Below are 26,181 nucleotides of genomic sequence, written 5' to 3'. Positions count from 1 at the left end.
CTCTGAGGAATTCCCAGGAAAGAAGGGTGTCAGACAAGGCTGTGTTCTGTCTCCTATATTGTGATGATACAGTACTGCTAGCTGAAAATAAAAAGGATCTTCAAAACCTAGTAGAAGAGATGTTGAAGCTAAGTGAAAAATATTGACTTAATTTCAACTTCAAAAAAACCAAAACCATGCTGGTAACAAGAGAAAAAGAGAAAATCCTATCCTTCTCGTCCTTCCTAGGACGGGTTGAGTTCCCTCCTAATGAGCGATTACTGGCATATTAATGCAGTTGGTTCGCCACTCCTCTGTTGCATCCCCTAAGGGAGATATTAATGACTGTAATCCGTGTGTGTTCACAGGGCTGGTTTGCCTGCTTGTGGGATGAAAAACCACAGATAGACTGGGTGGAAAGACCCTGCTGTCCACGCCCAAGATCGACTAACTTGGCTATGGTTGAGGAAGATCCTTGAGCTCCTCACGTCTCCGATAGGAATTGAACCCCAGGCATATGGTTGCGAAGCGCACAGCCACTAGGCTAACCGCGTGGACAAAGAGAAAAAAAAAAAAAGAGAAAATACCCGATATTAAGATCAGAGGAAATACTTTAGACCAAGTAGAGAGTTATATATATTTGGGTCAACTAATTACATAGAATGGAAAGTGTGATAAGGAAATATTAAGAAGAATAGAAATTGCTAGATCAACCTTCATTAGCATGAAAAACATTCTGACCTCAAGGGAAATTCACACAAAAACAAGAATTAGGATGTCCAAATGCTACGTATGGTCAACACTGCTATATGGAGCAGAAACCTGGACAATATCAAAATATTGCAAAAATAAACTAAAAGCCTCTGAGATGTGGATCCCCATGGACTGCCAAAAAAACTAATTTAGAAATATTAGAGATGATTGGAGAAGATAGGAATTTGTTGAAAACCATTATGAAAAAGAAAACCACCTACCTACCTACCTTGGTCACATACTCGAGCATGAATCCCTACAAAAAAACACTTCTAGAAGGAATGATACAAGGAAGAAGAAGAGGAAGACAAGGAACAGATTGGATGAGAAATATTAAGGACTGGACCTTTTTGTCCTATGAAGAATGCAAAAGAGAAGCACAAAACCATACATGGTGGAATATGGTAGTCAACCTCCTGGAAGGAGATGACATCTGACAAGACAAAAGTGGTGTTGGAATAATGGAGGGCTGCTGTTTTTGATGGTGTTGAAATAGTGGTAGAAATATCTGACAGAAAATTTGCTCAGGTTTTTTGTCAGGTATATACTATATACTGGTAGATTGACATTGTTCAGTACTCATAAAAAAAAGTAGTAGAAGGGAAAGGGAAACAAGAGCCCCTGCTCTGAAAACTCTGAACTACTTCTGGCAGTAAGTATTATCTGTCACTTGGATATCTGTACTTTTGCTAGTTGACATTTCTTCTAGCTAGAGAAGATAAGGACTGGACCTTTTTGTCCTATGAAGAATGCAAAAGAGAAGCACAAAACCATACATGGTGGAATATGGTAGTCAACCTCCTGGAAGGAGATGACATCTGACAAGACAAAAGTGGTGTTGGAATAATGGAGGGCTGCTGTTTTTGATGGTATTGAAATAGTGGTAGAAATATCTGACAGAAAATTTGCTCAGGTTTTTTGTCAGGTATATACTATATACTGGTAGATTGACATTGTTCAGTACTCATAAAAAAAAGTAGTAGAAGGGAAAGGGAAACAAGAGCCCCTGCTCTGAAAACTCTGAACTACTTCTGGCAGTAAGTATTATCTGTCACTTGGATATCTGTACTTTTGCTAGTTGACATTTCTTCTAGCTAGAGAAGATAAGGACTGGACCTTTTTGTCCTATGAAGAATGCAAAAGAGAAGCACAAAACCATACATGGTGGAATATGGTAGTCAACCTCCTGGAAGGAGATGACATCTGACAAGACAAAAGTGGTGTTGGAATAATGGAGGGCTGCTGTTTTTGATGGTGTTGAAATAGTGGTAGAAATATCTGACAGAAAATTTGCTCAGGTTTTTTGTCAGGTATATACTATATACTGGTAGATTGACATTGTTCAGTACTCATAAAAAAAAGTAGTAGAAGGGAAAGGGAAACAAGAGCCCCTGCTCTGAAAACTCTGAACTACTTCTGGCAGTAAGTATTATCTGTCACTTGGATATCTGTACTTTTGCTAGTTGACATTTCTTCTAGCTAGAGAAGATATGCAGTCTCCTATAATGTTCCTTTTGTGAAAAGCACCATTAATGGTAAGGTGAGGATGGTAGTTGATATGGAAGAAAGTGGTTATACTGTACTTGGATTTTTCATCCCACTTATGGATAAATTGGCCAGAAAACATACACAATTAACAGACCAAAATACTATTAGTGGGCAGTAGATGGCACAGTGTGTAGATGGAGGATTAAATAGTGGAAATGGTGTGTTGTATGGAGCCCTAATCTCCCCTTCTTGAGAGCATTTGCTCTCAACTTCCATGGATGCCCTCACGTCCTTTCCCCACCCCTCCATAAAATGTAAAATTCCATCTACTGAAATTCTGTATAACCCTTTCAAAAGTTTGTAAGTCTCAGTCATATCACCCCTCTTTCTCCTGTTTGCTAGCATCTGCAGCCTACAGATTCTCAGTCTGTCTTCATAATCTGTATTCTACAGTCCTGATATCATTTTGACACTCTTCTTTGCACTCTCTTTACTTTATCAGAATCACCACTGAAACTAGGAGACCAGACTTTGCAATAGTCCAAATGAAATCTTATCAAGGCTTGTAAATGAGTTGTATTTACAATTTTTTCTATATGACCCTTAAACTTCAACTTCCTATCTACTAAAACTCCAAGATCCCTAGCCTGATCAGTTTCTTCTATCATAATCTCACCAATATAATACTATACAACATTAGATATCTAATTACACCAAAGTGCATAATCATGACCTTACATTTATTAATATTGAACTGGCAGCCATTTTCACGTCTACAATCCCAGCCTATTCAAATCATTCTGCAAGTACTGGATATCAGCAGCACTCCTGATTATCTTATCTATCTTTGCATCATCAGCAAATAGCAGTATGTCACATGTCAAATCTTTCCTAATATCATTAATGTACAGATTGAATAACAATGGACCAAGGACTAATCATTGAAGCTCACCACGGGTTACCTTGAATTTAGCAGATTCACACCCTCTCTATATATGACATTTTGATATCTCTCAGTTAGCCATCCTTTTATCCATGCCAACAGTTTATAATCCAATCCGATATTTTCCAGTTTATGCAACAGTCTTCCATGCTGTATTCTGTCAAAAGTGAGCAAAATCCAAAAGTATCATGGTGTATACATTCTCCTTGTCTAACTCAGTGGTAACATTATTATAAAATGAGCAAGTTTAAAAATGACCTTCCCTTAGTAAACCCATGCTATTCATTGCAAAGTAGAGATTCTTTGTCAACCCATTTCTGAATGCAAGCCTCAACATCTTTCACCACCATTCCTGGGATACTGATTGGTCGATAGTTGAATACATTGGTCTTTGCACACCCTTGTTCAGTGGGATTACCATACATTCTTTCCACTCCTATGGAATCTTCCTTGTTCTGAGACTCAAATTATATAACCTGGTCAAGAGAATAGCCAGTTCAGCTGAACTCTCTTTTAGCATCAATGCTGATATCATATCAGTTCCTGTTGCAGAATTCTTATTCAGTTTGTGGGATACCTGTAGTACTTCCTCCTCATTCACATGAATTTCTTCATACGGTGAAGAAGTAGCAGTGAGTTCAATGTTGCATATACCAGTTTGATAGCGTTTACTTCCAGCATAACGATTGAATTCTTTTGGGTTTAACTTGCGGTTCCTTTTTCATACTTGGACTTAGCTTTCTGTACAACATTTGTGACTTTTCTAGCCTGCTGCTTATAATTTTAATAATTTACATCAGTGGTTCCCTTTTAAACCCATTTCTATAAATTGTACTACTTTTTTTTAAAATAGCTGTTTTTAAATACTGACACTTTTGTTAAGTGCCTATCTTAATGTAAAATTGCTTATTCTACTTGTTTTTCTGCCATTACTGATTATTTTTCGTGTATCCCCTGAACGGCCTAGCACATACCGCCGGAGGGGTATGCTTACCACTGGTTGGGAACCGATGACTTACATCATCGTTTTGCACACGATATTCTTTTCACATCATCTTTTTCTTACGAATTTCTTGCTTAATTAGATTACACATCCATTTCATTCCTACTCTGTTTATTTTTTGAACCTTAGGGACAGATTTTAACATCACAACAATTTAGTATTTTTTAAACACTTCCCACACACTGACAACTCCTGCAAAGGAGATACTCAATTACATCTTCATATTTCAGTCCACTTTGTAGACAGCGTTTTTAAGAAATCTTGTGGTATAGTCACTCAGTTTGTAATTACTTAATGAAATTTATGTCTACTGATTTTTCTTTGTTCTGCAGGTAGTGAATGCTCTATGATAAAGTGTTCTAATCATCTGCTAGTCTAAGAACAGCAGTTTTTATCCATTTTTTTCTTTCCATCATAAACTGGATTTTGGAGTGCCCACAGTTGAGGAATTAGACAGTTTTTAGTTTTTCGAATCCATTGGGACAAATTATCAGGTCATTATTGACATATTAAAATACTTTCAGGAATACTTTCAGGGAAGCATTTTAATATATCATTCCATCTCAGAGAAGCCATCTTGGAAGAATTTCCTCAAAGTTTTGAATGCAGATATTAGCTGTAGATGGACAAAGGGATTCCATAGCCATCATTCATATATTGGGTTTTCCCATTTGAGGGATGAATAAAAAATTTCCTAAAGAAGAAGACGACATTATTGAACTGCTAATTAACAATTAAGTATTGTTAATTCTATTTCAGGGCATCCTTTATGCCACACCTTTTTTTAGTACTTTTTCTCCTCCCCACTCTATCATAACTACAGATATTCCCACATCCTCTTGATGTTGTCACTTAAAATTTAAATACATAGATTTTTTTTTTCTGCTTGTAAACTTTCCAGACTTCAGTGATTATTGTAATTTTTGCAGTTAATGTAATTATTATGCAGTTTTTTTGAGTCATTTCTGTATATTTTTAAAATATGTTAATTTGTTGTGTTTGTAATATGAAAAATTCAAATTTTTTTAAAAAAATGCTTGCTTTTACGAACACTGCATTATAGATAGGATGTGTGTGTGTGTGGGGGGGGGGAACTGAAAAGTTCTGATAAACATCTAGAACAAAAATGATATTAAAGCAACTGATATAACCATAACAAAGACCATATCTTAAAACTCTTTAACCCTGTGTTTCATAAAATTGTAATAATTTTGTTCTTTTTCTTTTAGGATATATAAGAAGACAAAATTAATTTTTGCTCTAGGTGTTTATTAGAACTTTTCAGACCCCACCTCATATACTTCTTTTGTCTTCCTTCTCCTAAGAGTGTGACATCATTTTAGAATGATCCATTTCTTATTGATTTTATTTTTTTAGGTAACACGGATATTGTAGAAGGAAATTTGAAGTTGATCCTAGGTCTTATATGGTCATTAATCTTGAGATATCAGATTGGACGAAGTAACTTCCCTCCCAAAAAGCTAATGTTGGCATGGCTTCAAGCAGTTCTTTCAGAATTAAATATTACAAATTTCACATCTGATTGGAAAAGTGGGATTTCTTTAAGGTAAGTGCTATGTTAATTTTTTAAAAAAAAAGATGTAATAGAATATTTTAAAAAAATTATTATTATTTTTTACTTTTTCTAATATTATCTCCACAAATGAGAAGTTCTTCAGATTCTATCAGAATTGTCATTAGTCAGTAAATGCTTACTGTCGTTTCTGATTCTGTGCTTTTGGTCTTAGATGAGTGAAACTATTGTCACATTTCATGAAAGTCATTCTCCTTTACAGAAAGAAAGTCTGGATGGCCAGGCTTTCTTTCTGTTATGAGTTCTATTCTAGAGAGCCATGATTTTTTTTTGATGTGTATATCCAGTCCATATGATTTTTTTTTTTTTTTTTTTTTTTTTTTTAAATGATCTCTTAAGTTGAACATTTTGTTGATTCATTCTTTTCCAGAGGTCTTCGTTACTAATAATTTGGAGTTACCATATTTGAAGTGTACTCTATGGACATTGGTTAATGTTTGCAGCACTCTCTCTCTGTCTTCTTTGAAACCACCTATATTTCACACTCTTGTAAAAGACCTGATTTAATACATCTATTAAATATATTTTTTTTTGTGTCTGTTTCCATAATCTAGTGTCATGTATCTTTATTTGGTTTACATAATTTTTCATAATCTACCAAGTTTAGCATATATAGTACCTCTTGTCTTTTGAATCTTTTCATCAACATCTCTAGCTTCTCCATCTGCAGATTGAAACACTGTCGAGATATGTAAAATTTGAAATGGTTTAAATTTTTTCATTTTCATTTTTGCTTAGTAGATTGTTTTTCAAATTGATTCTCATTTCTTTCATTATATTTTTATTTATTTTTAAACCAAATATAGTGATTCTTCTTGTAACGTGTTTTGTTTATTTTAGATATCGACATCATCTGCATTAGCCAGGCCATCCAGGTTTTTTTTTTTTTTTTCAGTAATAATTCCTCTGGTATGAGTCATTTTTTGTATATTCTAATATTCTAAATACAATCTGGGACCAGTATAAATAAGAAGGGAGTAGCAGACATCCTCTTTAACTCCAGATATGGTTCAGAAAGGTTGTGACAAATATTCATCATGCAACATTTGGCACTGGAATTTATTATAACCATCCTTGGTGAGGTTTATTATTGATGTCTAAAATATCAATTCTTGCAAGCATAATCATCTTGCAAAAAATTCACATAGCACATAGTAGGTTTATGTTCCTCCAAATATTGCAATTTCCTAAATAAGATTGTTGGTATTTATCTTTCTGAGCACTTATATTTTAACTTAGTTTATATAAAATGTTATATTTACCTTTAAATTCATTTTCTTTTTAGAGAGGACTTCTAATATTTTAATATTTCATTTCTAATAAAATTTCTATTTCTGATATTTTAATTTCAATCTTTCTAATAAAAAAAATGACTTTTATATAACACTTCAGAAATTTTTCCAGTAGATTCTGTGTCTGGAAGATATAATATGATGTGCAAGACCTGATTTGTCTGTCTTACAATGTTATATATAATCTTGTTGCTCTTTTAAATATATAACTGTTGATCTGCCTATGTACACATAGTATGAAAAACCACAAAAGCGAGAAATCTGATATTTGCGCGTGTGTGCACGCACGCACGCACGCACGCACACACACACACACACACACACACACACACACAGTTGAATGGAGCTAAAGGAAAAGTTGGTGTTTTGAATTGTTGAAACATCACTATCTTCTGCTGAACAGGTTGGAAAGATACTTGCAGATTTCCATAAAATCTTCTAGAAATGTCTTCTTGAGTAGAATGAAGTAGAGGCTATAGTTTTAGAATTTTGAAAATGATAGTAGGGTTGTAGCCATTCAAGAAAAACGAGAAAAGAGAAATCTCATGATAAGAAAGAAGAGGAATTTATTGAATTGTTGTGAGACAACTTTCTCAAGCAGCATGTGACAGAAGAAACTCGAGGTCAAAGAGTGTTAGATTTGCTCATAGCATCAGGAGTCTCTGTTAAGAATATGGCTATTTTACCACAAATTGGTGACAGTGATCATGCTGTGCTTTCATGGGAAGTATCTAATTGTATTGATGCTTTGATTAAAACAGGTTATATGCTGAATCACAAAGCTGGAAATTATGATCAACTTAGGAGAATACTATCTTTGGTCCCATGGTATCAATTACTGAATGGGAAAAATGTCAGCAATGCATGGGAATCTATGAAAAATGTGCTTAAATGAGGTGGTATCTGAATGTATCCCTAATGTTCGAAGAATAAATAGGTTGGGAGTGAAATGGATGTGCAACCTTATTAAGCAAGAGATCCACAAGAAGAAGATGATGTGGAAAGAATATCACGAGAATGAGAGTGAGAGGAGTTATGAAATATATAAAGTTCAGGCCATGCACGTTAAAGGCAATCCAAAAGAATTTTATCGTTATGCCACAAGCAAAAGAAAGAATGAATGTGAAAGAATAACTTTATTGAGTGCAGCTGCTACTCGAGTGTTGGAAGCTAATGAGTTTTTTAGTTAATGAGTGCTCACTTTGCTAAGATATATCAACCGTGTATGTTACATGGTACACAGTGCTATTGCTACATTGGATGGAGAGTTAGAGGTTCATGAAAATGAGGTTGAAGAGCTGTTGCATAACCTGGATAAGAATTTGTCTATAGATGCAGATGGAATTTCAGCCTGTTTGCTAAAGGAATGCTCAGCCAAATTGTCTAGGCTTTTCACATGTTTGTATAACTTGAGTCTCAGCTCAGGAATGATACCACAGAAATGTAAGGAATGTATGATAGTTCCATTGTACAAGGGTGGTGCAAAAACTTATGTTTCTAACTACTGACCTATCAGTATCTCTGGTGTGGTAGTGAAGATTTTAGAGAAGTTGATAAGAACTTGCATACAGAAATGGGTAGACAAGGTTTACTAAAGGATGGTCATGTTTTAGCAATTTGCTCATATTTTATAATATTGTTATGGCCGAGTTGGATAAAGGGAATGGGTACACTATGATAATGTTGGATTTTTCTAAGACATTTGATAGGATACCACATGAAAGGCTGTTGCATAAACCGGAGAATATGAGATTGGAATATAATTTCTTGACTTGGATCAGGGGATGGTTGACAGACAGATATCAAAAAGTGTATACAGTGGGTGTGGATCTGCCAGATTTAAGGTGACCAGTGGTGTACCTCAGGATTCAGTCGTTGGGACTTTATTGCTCAATCTATACATTAATGACATCAGGCAGAATCTAACATCATATGTGCAATTGTTTGCCGATGATGCAAAGATAGGAAGGGCAGTCAGGGATGCTCATACATGATTTGAATAGGCTGGAAATTTGGGCAAATGAAAATGGATTTCAGTTTAATGTTAGTAAGTGTAAAGTTATGCACTTTGGCATGATTAGATTTCCAACAGCATATTATATTAGCAGGGTTATGTTGCAAGAAACTAAGGAGGTGGCAAGAGATCTTGGCATGTTGCTTGATAGGAATTTGAGGTTCAAAGGTTACATAGCAAAAGTTGGAAATACAACTCAGAGGATAATTGCAATGTTGAAGCAAACCTTGGAAATCTTTTTGCTTTCTGTTGCCTTGCTATTTTTATATGTAGTCAACTGTGACTATAGCAAACTTGTAGAGTCCACAGGAACAGTTTGTTATAGTGGATAGTTTACTAAAATGAATTTATTTTAGCACAGCATTGTACCGGTGCGACTTTTGTCAGGACTTTCATCATTTGTTTGCTTATATAGTGGGTGTACATAGTATTTAGTTGTTTCTTGCTACTCATTTTTTGATTCCTTAATGCCTTGCATGATCAGTTTTAGAACTTTACAAATCCACCTTACACTTAATCTTATTACATATATATTAACCTATTAGCATTTTAGACATCTTTGTTAGTCTGTAAATTCATTATTATTCTTTCTAGATGACTGACTGGAAACATCATATTCATGCTTCACATTGTATCATCTTATTGAGCCTAACAAAGAAAATGTGTGTATTGTAATAATAAAAATAAATAAATAAATAAAAATAATTAACACTTTAGGTTTATAAAACATGTACTTGAAATAAAAATAATAAATCTAAAATTTTAACTTTTCAATAATAATTTTGATTAGCATTTACTATTAATGTAATTAATTTATGCTCGTAGCATTAATGCCATGCTTATACACCACCTTATCCATCCAGGTAATATAGCAAAATACTTCATTGCCGAATAAAAAAAAGTAAATAAAAAAAAAAGTAAATTGCACCATAAATAGTATTAGCAGTGATAAGATGATGATCTTTTGGCAAGAGAATGCCAAATCACCTGCTGCATTTTATTCTTGATAATGTAATATCACATTAATACCATATTGTATATTAGTGTTTCTGCACATGCTGAAGAGATTGGTATATATTATTATATCATCTGCAGAAACTCAAAGGCTCATCAATCTCATCCTCCCATGACTTCTAAACACTCATTTTTCCCTTAAATTCATTCATTGAAGAAGTAGTCACAATTCCCACTTACAACTTATTCCACTTGTTCACACATGATCCGAGAAAAGCTTTTGAAATCACATATTGTCCTCCATTAAAAGCAAGCAGTATTTCCTTGTGTTCTTGTTTTCAGAGTATCAGAGTATTAGTTCAGATAATTGGGGGGGGGGGGAAGAAATCTGTCACTTTCATATCAGACTGGCTAACTCACCTTTGGTTGAACCTTTCCTCATGCCATTGATGAGAATCAAATCTAGGTCTTTTCCAACCAAAGGACATGTCATGTCATCCATCTTACTACATTACACATGCCAAAGGGGAAGATAAACTTCCTTCTTCATAAAAATGAGCATTTGCATCAATACTGCAGTTATCCGTAATGATAAACATTTTGGCAGTGATTTCTGAAATTTTAATTCCCTGTCTACTGTTATACTTATGTCTCTGGTCTCATTCAGTATTTGCAATGGATTTCCATCTGTTTATTATTTGTTCAAGTTCAAAATGCATAATTTTGCATTTGTAAACATTGAACTCATACTCGTTCATTCATAGCATCATTCTATTCAAATGAACTTGCAAGGACTTCATATAAAAACATGTCACGTTTCCACTTTACATCATTGGCATATCTTTGGACATTATTTTTCAGATCATCCTGGATATCATTAATATATAAGTGGAACTGTAGTGAACAGTTCATTGAACAGTAAGTAACTGAAATGACTGAAAAACAATTAATCAAAATAACTGAAAACACAGTTCATCAAACAGCAGTTAAACAAAGATGCAATTTATCAGAAATCCACAATTCATGGAAACAGAAAATTATCAAAGAGAGCAATTCATCTAAAAATGAATCGAAAGAAAGTTTCATGAAAACAATATTTTTAGCACTGTTTAAATCATTAGTGTTATTGACTTTTTTATTTTTTTTTAAATTTAACATATTCTTTGGTTTTGAAAGTTTTTTCATATAAATTAAAGATGCCAAGAAATTATATTCTTGGTTTAATCCTTTTATCCAACTGTAAGCAAACAACGTTTGCACATAAAGTATCTTCGTAACTGGGCTACTTGCATATAGAGGCTAATGGCTTCATATCAGTTGTCTTAGTATCCCATAATGCAAAGCACACACACACACCCTTTTGGATGTGTATAATGCTATGCATCATGGGAAGTGTCACCACCCAGACTGGTTTTGACTTTTATTAAGATGTGTTAAAGTGTAGGGATACTTCTCCAAAAACTGAGTGATCTACAACATCATATAAAATTACACTGAATGATCCTAAAAGATCACTACTAAATTTGTCATTCCTAACCTGAATTAGTCCAGGACAGGAAACTCAGCAGTGGATTCACTCAGTGACAGGCAAAAAAAACCCACCAACGAGCAGACCCTCTCTACTTCTAAGTAAAGGGAGTTCTCCAAAAACTCTGGCAGTTACCCAGATCACTCTATCAGCAAGTGACCATGAAGGATCATTTGACTCATAACTCAGCAGTGGTTCCACTCAGTGGCAGGCTCACCCTTGCCACCAAGAAGAACCTTCAGTGTTGGCTCCACCCAGTGGCAGGTCCACCCTACTACTGAGAGAGCTGTTCATATCCCAGGGAGGGACATTCACTGGGATGGCCACAGAACCACCTCAGCAGACTTCCCACATCAAGAAAAAACTGCATCAATGAGAACCAGAAGGGATACCAAGATAACATAACATAACATCATTGGCAAGAAGAGTGAAGCAAGATGCTTTTATTCCCCATTGTCTGATAGGGAGGATGAATTGAAGGAAAGATTCGAGCTGTGAGCTCGCCCTGGGGGGGCACGGAGATTAGTCATTGTTGCTAGTATTTAGGATGGCTTTTGGCCTCTTGTATTTGAAGAGGTCAGTTTCGTCATAGTTTGCTGCCTGTTTAACTAGATCGTTGGGGTGTGTAGAGATCTTTGAGAAGAATTTTTCCGCTGTAGTTAGTAGGAAGGATCAGATGTAAGGGATGTTTGTATCTCTATGCAGTTGGACGTTCCTTACCAACCACAGTGCATCCAGGATCATGCGCAAACACTTATTTTGCACTCTCTGTAGCCTGAGGATGTTGGTGTTGGATGTGTGGCTCCAGGCTGGAGATGCATATGTCACTATGGGGCAGATCGTCAGCAGGTAGAGGAGTACTTTGATTCTGGTATTTAGTTTGCTTTTTCTATTTATTAGAGGGTAAAGTTGTGCGATGGTTTTAGATGCTTTCGCGCATAAGGCTTTGATGCGTGGGTTGAACATTAATTTTTTGTCTAGAATTACCCCAAGATATTTTGTTTCTGTTTGCCAGGGGATTTTGGTGTTGAATAGATAAAGGTCCCCCTTGGGAGTTGCCAATCTTCTGGTGAAAAGTATCGCTATACTCTTTTGGGGATTCACTTGTAATCTCCATTTGGAGAACCATTGTTCTAGTTTTAGTAGGTTTTCTTGCAGTTTTTTAGTGACAAGATTTGGTTGTAGAGATCTGGCAAGTACTGCTGTGTCATCTGCATAGAGTGCTAAGATGGCTGACATTGGGTTGTGTGGGATGTCTGCCATATATATCAAGAATAAGGTCGGTGCCAGTAGGGAACCTTGGGGAACTCCCACAGAGCTCCATCGCTGACTGGAAACTGTACCGTTTATTTTGACTTGTATGTGTCTGTCCTGGAGGTAAGATTTAATTAAGTGGACGATTCTTTATGGTATGCCTGCTGAGATGAGTTTGTGTAGTAATCCGAAGTGCCATATCTTATCAAAAGCTTTCGCTATGTCGAGGAAAACTGCTCCAGTGTGGTGGTGCCAATTGTAGCCGGTGATGATGTACTCAATTATCCTGTGAATTTGTTGAGTAGTACTGTGATGTTGTGTAAAGCCAAATTGTTCCTTAGGAAGGATATTTAACTCATTTACTAAGGCTTGAAGTTTGGAGAGGATGATTTTTTTGGCAATTTTGCCTAAGTTTGAGATTAGGCTGATGGGTCGATAGCTATCAGGTAGGTGTGGATCTTTACCTGGTTTATGCACTGGGACTACATCCGCGACTTTCCAATAACTGGGAAAATAGTTAAATCGGAACATGGCATTGATTATGGTGGTGAGATGTACGACAGCTCTTCGGGGCAGCAGTTTAATTATTCTATTTGTTATACCATCTGGGCCAGTGGCTTTTTTATTCTTTAGCTTCTTTAGAACTTCATAGATTTCCGCTGGTGAGGTGTTTGCTGGTTTGTGGTTGCAGGTGTCGGTGAGTTTTAGTGCATGCCTGACATGGAGGTGGATTTTATAGACATGCTTGATGTCTAAGTTGTCGTGTGTATGGCTACACTGTTTTTCTAGGTTCTTTGCTATCTCTTCAGCTTTTTCTGCATCCGTGTGTACTTGGTCCCTGTCTGACTTGAGTGGGGGAAGAGATTTGTTTTTGTTTCTGAGGCTTCTTAATGTTCCAGATGGAGTGTTCGCCAGGTGATATAGAGGCTAGTTTGGCTTCCCATGTTTTGTTCCTGTGAGCTTTAAGTGTTCTCTAACTTCATTGTTTAGTTTGTTAAGGATCTTTTTATCATGAGGTGCACGGGTGTTGTGGTATACCTTTTCCTAGCTTTATTTTTGTTCCTAATTAAATCCATGATGTCTTCGGGTAGTCGGTTTGGCTTAAGAGTGGTTTTGGTAGAGGTGACAACCTTTATGGCTGTGTTAATTTGCCGGGTCAGGCTTTTGACAGCATTTTCAATTTCTTTTATGGATTTGATGTGAGGGACAGGTCCAATGTGTTCCGATAGTACTTCTGGTAGTTTTTTCCATGAGATGAAGGAGTGGGGAGGCAGCAGTTGTTCTTGCTTTCCCAGCTGGAGCAGGATTGGATTGTGATCAGATGTCAGCTCGTTTAAAGAGTCTAGGCTATACTGTAGCCTAGTATTTGCAGGATAGCAATGTCAAGTATGTCGGCTGTGCCATACGTACTATGATGTGTTGGTTCTGTGGGGGCCTGCCGCCACTGCATAGTTTGAACTGGAGTAGCTGAAGAGTGTGTGGCTGTTTCTGTTGGTGGCTTTGCTGTTCCATGCAGGGTGTTTTGCATTTAGGTCACCAGCAATGATGACTTGTTCTTTATTGCCCAGGACGGCATCCAGATCTGAATGTAGTAGATTCTTTGATGGATGATTGTAAGCTGCATAAAGTGTTAGTTTCCCAGCTGAGGTAGTGGGTACTACTATTCCTGTGAGCTCTACATTTCTGGTCGAGGGGCTGGTTACAGAGTGGTGATCGATGTGGCTTTTTATGAAAATGGCGGTGCCACCTCCTCTGTAGTTTATTCTGTCGTTTCTGTGGAGGAGGTATCCTCTAACTTTGGGGTTGTCTGCTGGTCTTAAGTGAGATTCATTTATTAGGATGATATCTGGGTTATATCTCGCTGCGAATTCTTGGAGTTCCAGAATCTTCTTTCTAAGTCCATTCGCATTCCAAGTGATGATCTGTAGGGAAACTGGGGTGCTTTTGTTTTTATGCAGTTATGAGAGCTGCCAGGATGGATTGGGTTTCTTGTAGAAATCTTTTTCTGGAGTCAGATGTGGGGTTAGATTTGCTGAAGTCTTGCAGCATATTTGCAAGGGAGTTTGTGATGACGGCTGCTAAATTTGGGTGTTATTGTTCCTGAGTAGCCTTTGTTGAGCCGACTACATCTGCGTAGGTCTTCATCTGCCTTTTGAGGTTTGCTTCGATCGGGGCTTCTGGTTGTGGCAGTTGGTTCTGTATCGTGTTTTGTCGACCTCTGGTGGGTTGAGGAGCTGGGGCTGCTGCTACTGGTTTTTGTAGATTAGTAGAGGGAGCAGATTGTCTGTTTTTTGGGATACATCCTTTGTAGTTTGCTGGATGCGGGCCCCTGCAGTTTGCACATTTAGCTGGGGTGGATTTTGGCTTGGTGCAGGTGTTTGTGGGGTGGCTCTCACTGCATTTTAAGCACTTGTATTTGGCTTTACATAATCTCTGGCTATGACCATACTTTTGGCACCTGTGGCACTGTCCTGATGAGGTCCTTTTTCTTAGTGGTTCTGGGCTGATTTTTAGCCTGCAGATTGATTTAGCCTGCTGCTACTGGTTTTTGTAGATTAGTAGAGGGAGCAGATTGTCTGTTTTTTGGGATACATCCTTTGTAGTTTGCTGGATGTGGGCCCCTGCAGTTTGCACATTTAGCTGGGATGGATTTTGGCTTGGTGCAGGTGTTTGTGGGGTGGCTCTCACTGCATTTTAAGCACTTGTATTTGGCTTTACATAATCTCTGGCCATGACCATACTTTTGGCACCTGTGGCACTGTCCTGATGAGGTCCTTTTTCTTAGTGGTTCTGGGCTGATTTTTAGCCTGCAAATTGATGTTAGGTCATATATGTTTTTGTATGCCTGGTGGATCTCTACTAAGAGAAGTGGCATCAGACTTTTGTCTGCTCTGGTCATTATGCTGACCTTGATGGGTGGTAGGTCTTGGTAGCAGAGATCGGCGGCTATATCTTCTGTATGTATGTGCTCTGATACTCCACGGAGAACCACCTTCAGGCTCCTCTCGGAGTCGAGGGTGAAGGTGTGGTATTGTACACCTTTATTGTCTAGCTCCTTTGTGATTCTGCGGTAGTCCATTATAGTGGCAGGTTGAATTTTGATGCCTCGTCTAAATTCTTTGCTGTTGTGTATGCTATCTGTAGACTAGTCATTGTGGCCCTTAGTTCCGTCCACCTGTTCTTTTCTCTTTAGTGGAGGCAGGAGGGTCAGAGTTGTGTCCGTCTTCCTCCATACCTTCATCTGTGGGTGGTTCTGTCGTCTGTGTTTTGCGTTTTTCCGCGGGTGGGTCTCTCCTTGTTCCTGGGGGGGGGATCAGAGACCACCAAATCCAGTTTTTGCTCTGTATTAGCAGTATCCTCGCTTTCCTCATCGTCCCTTGTGGAGAACAGGTTCAAGTAGCTTGGCCATTCCACTTCAAATTTTTTTAGTAATTTTTTGAGTAGGCTTAGCGCCAGACCTTTGTCTAGTGTTTCTATCAGGGTGTCGGTGTCTATTTCGGTCATAATTATGTCTAGTAGGTTTTGATGGGGGCTGGTCAATTACTAAAACTGAAAATTAATAGTGAAACCTTACCTTTTGCTGAGTGAATCTCAATCAAAATCCACTCCTTTGTATCGAATGCACCTGGTAAAGTTTTCCACAAGTTTGCTTTCTGCGATAGCTACCGTTAAAATCAAATGACGTATTTTCTTTTTCAGAATTCACTACAATTCCTAAATTGCATCTAAATCAAAGTCTCTTCTCTCCAATTCTACCTCACTCTTCGAATTCTGCTCTATCAATCATCTCCTCAACAACAACAACAACAACAAAAAAAACAGTTATGTCACTATTTGCAACAGACATTGGCAGATTTGAAATAGCAAAAAAACTAACTACTTCAATCTTGGGATACCAAGATTGATAACTGATGTGTCTTGATGGATATCAATCCTATGGATTCTGATCCCTTCATCGCTATGAAATAGGCTTATATTAGAGGTTAGCGAGCACCTGGCTCACCCTAATTAGGGCTGTACGGAGGCACCTGAACCGATGAGCAGAGCTGATTTCGGCGCTTATGTTTCCACCTATTGTGTTCGTCATAGTTAGATGACTCTTGAATGAGTTGATTGGGATGAACAGCTGCTTTGGCAAAATAAGCAGTGGCAGTATTATGGAGAAACGTGGGAATATCTGTAATATCAGCATCGCGATGTAAGAGAGCATTTCTGACAAACCACGGAGCGTTGAAATCATACGGAGGCACTTGTTTTGAATAACTTGTAACTTTTTGATGTTGGTGGGGGAAGTGTGACCCCAGGCCGGCGATCCATAAGTTAACGAGGGTCTGATAATTGTTTTGTAGATTGATAGTTTGCTTTCAGTGCTGACTTGACTTCTTCGATTGAGGAGAGAACAGAGTTGCACAATTGCAGAGTTTGCTTTTTTGCATGCATAAACTATGTGTGAGTTAAAGTTTAAATGGTTATCAAGTTGAATGCCTAGATATTTGGTGCTAGATCTCCATGGGATGGCTGTGTTAAAAAGTTTAACTTCTCCGAAGTGAGATGTTTTTTTTCTTGTGAAGAGAATGGCAGTGCTTTTATCGCCATTTACAGTTATTCTCCATTTCCTGAACCAGTTTTCTACATTTGTTGCTGCAGTTTGTAAGCGCTGCGTAGCTATATTCGGCCTGAGAGATCTGCTAAGAATTGCCATATCATCTGCATAACTAGCTATAGTGGTTAGTGATGTGCTAGGAACATCAGAAACAAAGATGTTAAAAAGCAGCGGTGAGAGCAGCGAGCCTTGAGGGACACCAGCAGTGATTTTTTTCAGTGAGGATCTAATTCCACGCAACTTGACCTGGATTTTATGGTCCTTTAGGAAGGAGTCAATAATTTTAGTAAGGTAAAGAGGGATGTTGGCTGAAATTAATTTATAGATGAGTACTTTGTGCCACACCTTATCGAATGCTTTTGCAACATCTAAAAAGATAGCTCCTGTGTGTTGTTTCCAGTTAAAGCCTGTAGTGATGAATTCTGTCAGTTTGTGAATTTGCTGTGTAGTGCTGTGTCCGGTACGGAAACCAAATTGTTCTTTCGGAATTATGTTGTTTTTATTCACCTCCTCATTAAGTCGGTTGAGAATGACTTTTTCTGCAATTTTCCCCAGGCATGATAAAAGACTGATAGGTCTATAGCTCTGTGGCATTTGAGGTGCCTTATCAGGCTTGAGAATAAGGAATATGTCAGCTTGTTTCCATCGTGAGAGGAAATAATTTAATCTCAGCATTGCATTAATAATGGCTACTAAATTCATGACAGCTTTGTGTGGGAGGGCCTTAATTGTTTTGTTGTTAATTTCATCTGGACCAGGGGCTTTTTTGTTGTTAAGCTTCCTAATGATTGAGGCGAGGTGGGACAGATATTTTCACAGCTACAAGGCTGCTGGAGCGCAGTATGGACTCAATGGTGTATTTTCTCTATGAAGACCAAATCCGCATGCGCATAATTAGGACGACACTGAAATTGAAGAGCGTCAGCAAGAGCTTCGACTTTTTCATCATCTCTGTAAACAAGGCCTCTTTCTCTGTAAAATGGGCTGGATGTTAAGAGTGATCCGTACGGAGAGCTTTAGTCAATTTCCACAGAGAATTATCTTCAGTTTTGAGAGAACAGAGTTTTCTTTCCCATTGCTGGTTCCTGTGATCTTTTAATGCATAATGGTTGGACGCTCTATTTAGTTCTCGACGGTCTTGTGGAGATAGCGTGTTGTGATAGCGGCGTCTGAGTCTATTTTTATTTCTGATTAGAGCAAGGATTTCTTCAGGAAGTAAGTTTACTTGAGCTGGGGTGGAAATAGAACAAGCTGCGGATAAGCCAGAATGGATTTTACATTCAAGATTGCTTACTGCCGTGTCAATTTCTTCATGGGAGGAGATAGTAGGTACTGAGTCTATGATAGTGTTCATTTTATCCTTGAATTTTGCGAAGTTAGTGTGATTGGCTGGGAATGAGCTCAAGATCCCCTCCTAAACTTAAAAGTATTGGATTGTGATCTGAACTGAGCTCGTCAACCACTTGAAGTTGGAATTGATGAGAAATGTTTAACAACATTTCTCATCAATCGGGCCTGCAATAACAATGTTTCTCTTCAAGACAAAATTGTAGAGGATCATTCCATAATTGTTAAAACTCTTGCTGTTCCATAAAGGATGCTTGGAATTGAGATCTCCTGCCACAATTATTGCTTCATTTGTATCTAGTAGCTGAGAGAGATCAGAGGGTAGGAGAGGTTTGCCAGGGGAATTGTATACAGAATAAATCTTTAAGCTGCCTGTCTTTTCGAGGTTAGATGTATTAGTCTTCTTAATCTCATTATAGCAGATGTTTCTTCTGACAAAGATGGCAGTGCCTCCACCTCTGGCATTGAGTCTGTCATTTCTAAGTAATGAGTAGTTTCTGAGTTTGGGATTATCGCAGGGACGTAGGTGAGTCTCGTTAATGAGGAGAATATCAATTTGTAAATGATCTGCAAGTTCCTGTAATTCCAAAATTTTGTTGTTGAGACCATTTGCATTCCAGAATACTATCTGCATAGAATTTGATGTTGAAGCTGGATTAGTCATTAATCATGGAGAAGATGACTTGGGTATTCCTAAGGAATTTGTTGGTGTTGGCCTGGCTGGGATTTGTTTTGCTAAAGGCCGTTAGCATCTCCCCTTGTGAGGCAGCGAGAATTGCTGAGGAGTTTTGACCGCTAGTTGCAGGGAGTACCTCGGTGTTATGCGAGGAAACCACAGAAGCATAAGATTTATCTGGTGTAACTACCCGCGCTTTGATTTCAGGTGCAGATCTCATGATATTTTTCTGAATGGGCAGGACTAATTCCTGTCTAGACTTTTGGAGGTTGGATGGGTGGAGAGAACAACCCTTGTAATTGGCAGGATGTGGGCCTTTGCAGTTCGCACATTTAGCAGGTGTGGTCTTTGGCTTGATGCAAGTGTGCGAGGGATGGTTGCCACTGCACTTTACACACTTGTAATCTGCTCTACATAACATTTGCACATGCCCGTATTTTTGGCAGCGATGGCATTGACCAGCAGATGCCTTTCTTCTGAGTGGTTCGGTCTTGATGACCAAGTTGCAGACTATTCTAAGATCATAAATTTCTCTCTCTCTGATCTTTACTGATCTCCACTAAGACCAGAGGCATGGGGCGCTTGTCTGCTTGATACATGCAAGAAATCTTGATTGGCTCCAAGCTCAGTAGCTATCTCTTCAGATGTTATGTTTTCTACCAAGCCTCTGCCTTAAGGTTTTTTTCACTTTTCAGTTGGTATGTGTGATATGGGACTTTCTGTTCATCCATAAGTCTGGTGAGCTGGCGGTAGTCCGTTGCTCCTTTGGACTGCATGCAGACTCCATTGTGCAGAAATCATATATTTCCCATATACAAGTAATCAAAAGGTGTTGCACTTTATTATTGAAATATTCTAGATTAGAGATAGATGTTGAAAGTGTTTTTCAATTGGTTATACTATAATTTAAAGATGCCAAGAAATTATATTCTTAGGTTAATCCTTTATCCAAGTGTAAGGAAACAGTGAGATACCTTCATGACTGGGCTACTTGTATATAGAGCCTAATGACTTCACACCAATTGCCTTTGTATCCCATAATGCAAAGTATGTATCCTTTGTGGATGTGTATACATCTGAACATACTTCATGAAGTCATGAAGCTTGAGAGCCAAAATTGTGAATGGGTTAGGCATGGTTCAGTGATCTTTTTGAGCGAGAGTATAGATCTCCTGCAGTGAGTCTTTTGACTCCATGGAGGTCAGATGTTAACAGTAATAATAATTATATACTTCACACTTCTCATGTATTCCGTTCATATACTATAGGTTTTGAAACCTCACGTGTGTGTGTGTGTAATAAATACATACAAGCAAAACACTTGAATAAGTTAATAATTGGTGGCACTAATTTCATGATCTCTAGAAACAATAGAATCTTTAATCTGCCTCTGGGAGATAAAAAGTAAATTACAAGTGGTTAAAAATGAGCAGGGCCGCATTTACCATTAGGTGCATGAGGCGCAAGATGGGGCCTCACTCTCTAGGGGGGGCCTCATTTTAAAACCTTACTCCTCACAAAGAACAATAAAAAACAGCATAGTTATAGTTGCAAAATAAAATACTTATTTTTAAATATTAAATTCATAATATAAAAACTAGAGGCCGCCGAAAAATTTGTGAGGCTTCCCGCTTCCATTTAAAATACATTGTTCTTTCCTTAGAATATAAAACTAACAGGAACTCTGTATTCCATAAAATTCATGTATGTAAGCATACCATTTCTTTGCTGGACATATATACATGTCCAACAAACCTGGATAATATTCTGTCCACCTGCTGAAAGAACATGGATAAGAAGTGTAGTTTGACCGTCATGTCCATTAGAAAGTACAATAATCCTTCACGCTGAAAGGAACACTTAACTACATTATCTGGCATACGTAGTAGCTACGTTCTGTGGCCTACAGCAAGAAATGCAGTTGCTTGCCATTTGCTCGGTAACCGGAATCTAAGTTATATCAGACTAAATACCTATGAATTATATTCATTTTGCTGCTTGTTTTTATCTTATAATTATAGTTTTTAATGCCAGCGTAAAATAAGAAATCCTTTCATACTTTCTTCACTTCATATTGTATCACTTTGGAAGATCAATGTCACTATCAATTTTGTTGCTAATTATTTTAATCGCCAATACATTTTAAAATTCTCCAAGAACTTGATTGAAGATAATTATTTTTGTCAAACAATTATTTTATAAATTCATGAAAATCCGAATCTGAAAATGAATACAGCCTCCATCTGTTCCAAATTAAGTTTCCTATTTTATTCATAATCTTAGTTCGAAGGTTAGTTATCATATGTAAATCTTGAATCATATCAGGTAATGCATAATTTTTATAACGTAATCTGTAGGTTTTTGCATTTCAACTTTCTTGGTTTCCCCCCTAATCACTCACTACAAATCAAAATAAATGGCAGTTATGAAGTCAACTGTTATGTACATATTTTCGGCTAATTTAGATATTATGCGGCACTTTTGAAGTAGTGATATTTTCCCTACAGTTTATCTTTTGAAACATGTGTAGGTGCATGCGTCAAAATGAAATTTTATTTCCAAAATTTTCATAACAGAATTAATTCGCCTTTAATGGCTAACTCCCCCCCTCCCCAAATTATCACCACACACATACACACAAATACTGCTAGATAACATGTGCTCACTTTCTTTTTGTTTGAATTCGTTATTTTTCCAAAGTAATTGTACTGTTGCAGTTTTAAGCAAAAGACAAAGGCGTAGAATCTCTGATAAAATACCATTGGATATAAATTAAAAAGACGTGCAGTCGGAAACCCCGAGTAATGCAGTTTAACACCATTTGTTGTTCATAAAAAAAATAAAAAAAATCGTTCCTAAAATTGAAATGTGCGACCTATATAATCTTATTTTGCAAGGAAAGGAAGCAAAATGTCATATTTATTTCAATAAATGTTATTTAAAAAATATAAATATTTGACATAATATTTCCAATGTAAACAAACATTTTGATCATTTATTTTCGCACATGTGAAATTCGTTTTTATTTGGGAAGAGACACAATAAGTAAATTGTGCAGCAAAAAAAGGGTGAATCCAAGAAATACAGTGCACATAACTACAATAATCCATTAACTGCGGGGAGGGGAGGGTAATTGCATTTTAACATATAGAATGCTGATGAAGTTTCATCAGCATTCTGCCTTTTTATTAGGTCAAAGGGATTTTGAGTATATTTGCGAACAGATATATTCAACATAACTTAGCCAGTTTTGTTGTAAAAAGTGTCGCATTTGAAGAAATATTAGCAGCATAATAATAAAATAGAAAAATTCATTTTGTCCCAGATGTTTTTTCACTGGACTACCGACTTTTAGACTATTATTCTTATCAATTTTGTAAAAACTCGACTGTAGCTTAAATATTCCAAAGCACATTACATCGATTTTTTTACTTAGGTCAAGTCCCATAAGAATGTTGTAAAAAATAACCTTGTTTGTCTCTGTATATTTTGTATTAGATATTTTTGTAAATAGCCCTTTGGAAATTAACTGTATATACTTCTTTAATAAGAATATGTTAGAGTGTTAAAAACAGAGGCAATGTTTTTCGCCGGAGCTGTATGTAATAGATATACATGGTGGCATTAGAAAGGTTGTTTATTAAATTTTGTGTGTATGAGAAAGGCTTACAAGCTCTGCACGTAAACACCTCCGAAGTCAGTCAGAAAGGTTCAAACAACTTTCCAATGGTTGGCAACTTACAATCAAAAGAAGGCACAGAAGAGAACAAAGAGCGGGTTGAACTTGAAACTTAAGATGAAAGAATCACGTCGAATTCTTCAGGGGTTACAAACTTCGTGTGAGGTCTCAGAGAAGGCATAATAAAAGGGGACAGTGCTAAGCATATAGGGCTTCCCGTATCCAGAAGTCGCTAGAGAGAGAGTGCTTCCTGTTTCCAGACGTTGCCAGAGAGGAGCTTCCCGGTTCCAGTCTTAAGAGAGGGCTTCGAGTTGCCGAAAGAAGATGTTCCAATCGCCGGAGAAAAGCTTCCATGCCAGAGCGGAATCCCGGTTGACAGTTGGCAGCAATTCGAGTTAGTGGAGGAGGCAGAAAAAGGAGGAAGTTCCAGGCATTTTTGGTGAGCCCAAGCAGAGGAGAAAAGGCGGGACAAATTACCTGAAACACCTTCGCTCGGAAGTTTTTTTTTTTTTGCCAGAGCTGTATATGAGTACCACAGGGCACACTTCACAGTCTGCTATTTTCCCGATGAGATATTTCTGAAGCCAGATTTCCTGAAGGAAGCTCAAGATCTGAGATGAGAGAATTGCCTTAGAACTTTTTGAGCAAGACCTTTGACTGAATGTGCAATACAGAGCTTTTGCAAGTTATATACCTTTGTACAATTCCTCTTATAATGTGTTTTAGTTCGACAATTGAGATTTAGATTAACAGTAACAAGAAGTGTCATTAAGAGAATCTATTGCCATATTTGAAGTTGATATACAATTTGTAAAAGTGACTTCATAGAGAGTTAGCCAACCTCTTTGCAAGTATACTAGAAGTTTAATAAGTGGATATTGTAAACAGAGTAAATAAGTTTTTGAGTTAAAGAAAGTTTTTGCGATTATTTTGAAACACTTTCCAGACAACAGAGGTTTTCTTGTGTGCCGCTGCTATTTGTATTAATTAGTTGGGTAAGAGCAGTTTCTATATCACATAAATAGAGCATTTGAATTTCAAGTTTATTATTATTTATAAATTAAATTGATTTTTCAGTTCATTTTTTTTGTGCATCAAGATTCTAGTCATTTTAGGGTAAAATGTTGAGTAAAAAGTGGATGTTAGCAAACATAGCAAGTTATCGTTACTATTTATTGCCTCTACGTTTTAACAAAACCTGGAATTATTATGCTTATTACTGCAACTTAAAAAAATCCAAGCTGGAGTTGAATAAATCTTGTAATAAATAACTGTTGTAATTCCATAAATATAATGATTTTTGCTATAATTTTTATTACCATAAATTCAAAATTTTTCTTTTTAGTGAGAATATCTGAACTTTAGTTCATGAAGTTCCAATTTTTACTTTGATTAGCAAGCTTAATTTGATTGCATTTAAATTCTTTTAAAAAAAAACTTTTATCCTTATACTAAATTATTACTTTTAATATTTTTTCGGTATTCAGAATTTTTGTAGCAACTATGATGCTTGTCAATGCAGCTTGTCAAACAAAATCAATGTTCTCAAAATCAATGATCAACACTGCAATTGAAATCTTTCACAGAAATATTTTAATTACATCTTTCTTTAAATTAATTATGATTCAGTTACATGGAATATTTAAAAATGTAAATAATATATATATTTAGAATTACATTAAAAGATTTTAAACTATTTAGAAAATTTAATATTAAAAATAAAGTATCGTAGAAGTTGCATAATTATTTATAATCCATCGATATAAGTTAGTCATTTATTTATATAAAATGAAGAATTTCGTAGAACTGAAGTTGTACTTCACAGTTCTCAGAATGAAAATGAAACATTGATATCAATATCAGGAGGAGATGAAAGTGAAAATGAAGAACATCAAAATGATGTAGAAAACATTGAAGGAGAGAAAGAAGTAAATGAAACAAATCAAGAGAATTCTGAAGAAAATTTTCAATCGGAGTCTGTACTTACCTGCAAGCAAGCTATCTCTTATCCTACTGATATAGCAGTGTGGCCACTTACTATTAATGAACAGTTTATCGAGCATATTTTAATAAATTGTCCCAGAATGTTGGTAAAATCGAAAATTTAAAAAAAGAATACACAGAACGCAATAGAATATATGTCAGAAATGTAAATATATCACCTTTTTACTATAAAAAGGCGAATGGAACAAAGAAGAAACAAGAGTGGCTAATTTTTTCAGAAACCAGTAAAGCAATTTACTGTTTTGTTTGTAAATTGTTTTCTAAATCAAATAATAGCTTAATGAAGGGTTTTAATGACTGGGGAAATATAACACGAACCTTATGTGATCATGAGCATTCTACTGAGCATATACGAGCGATGTGCACGATGTTCCCTCTGCACATTATATACCGTGCTGTAGTCATTCCTTAAATTTAATTGGCAACTATGCCGTGGAATCTTGTCCAGAAGCAGTGCAATATTTTTGTTTTATTCAAAATGTATATAATTACTTTTCACAACAAGAAGATGGAGTATACTCCTTAAATATTTAGAAAATAAATCTTTAACAGTTAAAAGACTAAGTGAAACGAGGTGTTCCGCAACGGCTGACGCTATATTGGCTTTGAAACGTGGATATAAACAAATTAAAGATGCATTACTTGAACTATCCATTTCTCTTCATGAAAAACCTATTTCTAAATTAGAGAGCTCATCATTGGCTGAACATTTTGACAAACCAGAAACAGCAATTTTAACAGTTATGTGGAACAAAATTTTACAACAAATAAATGCTACTAGTAAATCTCTACAAGATCCCGATATGGATTTGTTTTTAGGCTAATAATTTGTTACACTCTTTAGTTGGTTTTATTTTAGATATAAGAAATAGTTTTGCTGCTGTAAATGAAGAGACGAATTTATTAAAATATGAGACAAAATTTAAAGATCAAAAGGAAAGAGTTAAAAAACGAAAAAAATGAGTGACGAAGTTTCACAATCTAACAATGAGATTATATTACATGAGAAAGAAAATTTCGCTATGAACACTTTTAATGTCATTTGCGATAAGCTAATTTTGGAAATTAAT

At 36.5% G+C, this 26,181-nt stretch overlaps 1 protein-coding gene across 1 annotated transcript in view; it reads left to right on the top strand.

The window, feature by feature from the left end:
- jbug (filamin-type immunoglobulin domains fbug) overlaps positions 1 to 26,181 on the top strand; it is an 879,391-nt gene that overhangs the window by 99,408 nt on the left and 753,802 nt on the right. Inside the window, exon 2 of the mRNA XM_090401914.1 lies at positions 5,544 to 5,733. Within this exon, the coding sequence (XP_090258040.1) occupies positions 5,544 to 5,733 (190 nt within the window). The remainder of the gene's footprint in view (positions 1 to 5,543; positions 5,734 to 26,181) is intronic.

Source organism: Typopeltis vanoorti, chromosome 12 (assembly GCF_054136105.1).
Source record: "Typopeltis vanoorti isolate ZY-2024b chromosome 12, IOZ_Tvanoo_1.0, whole genome shotgun sequence".
NCBI lineage: Eukaryota > Metazoa > Arthropoda > Arachnida > Uropygi > Thelyphonidae > Typopeltis > Typopeltis vanoorti.
The sequence above is the reverse complement of the archived record's forward strand: the minus strand, read 5'-3'. Positions and strand labels throughout refer to the sequence as shown.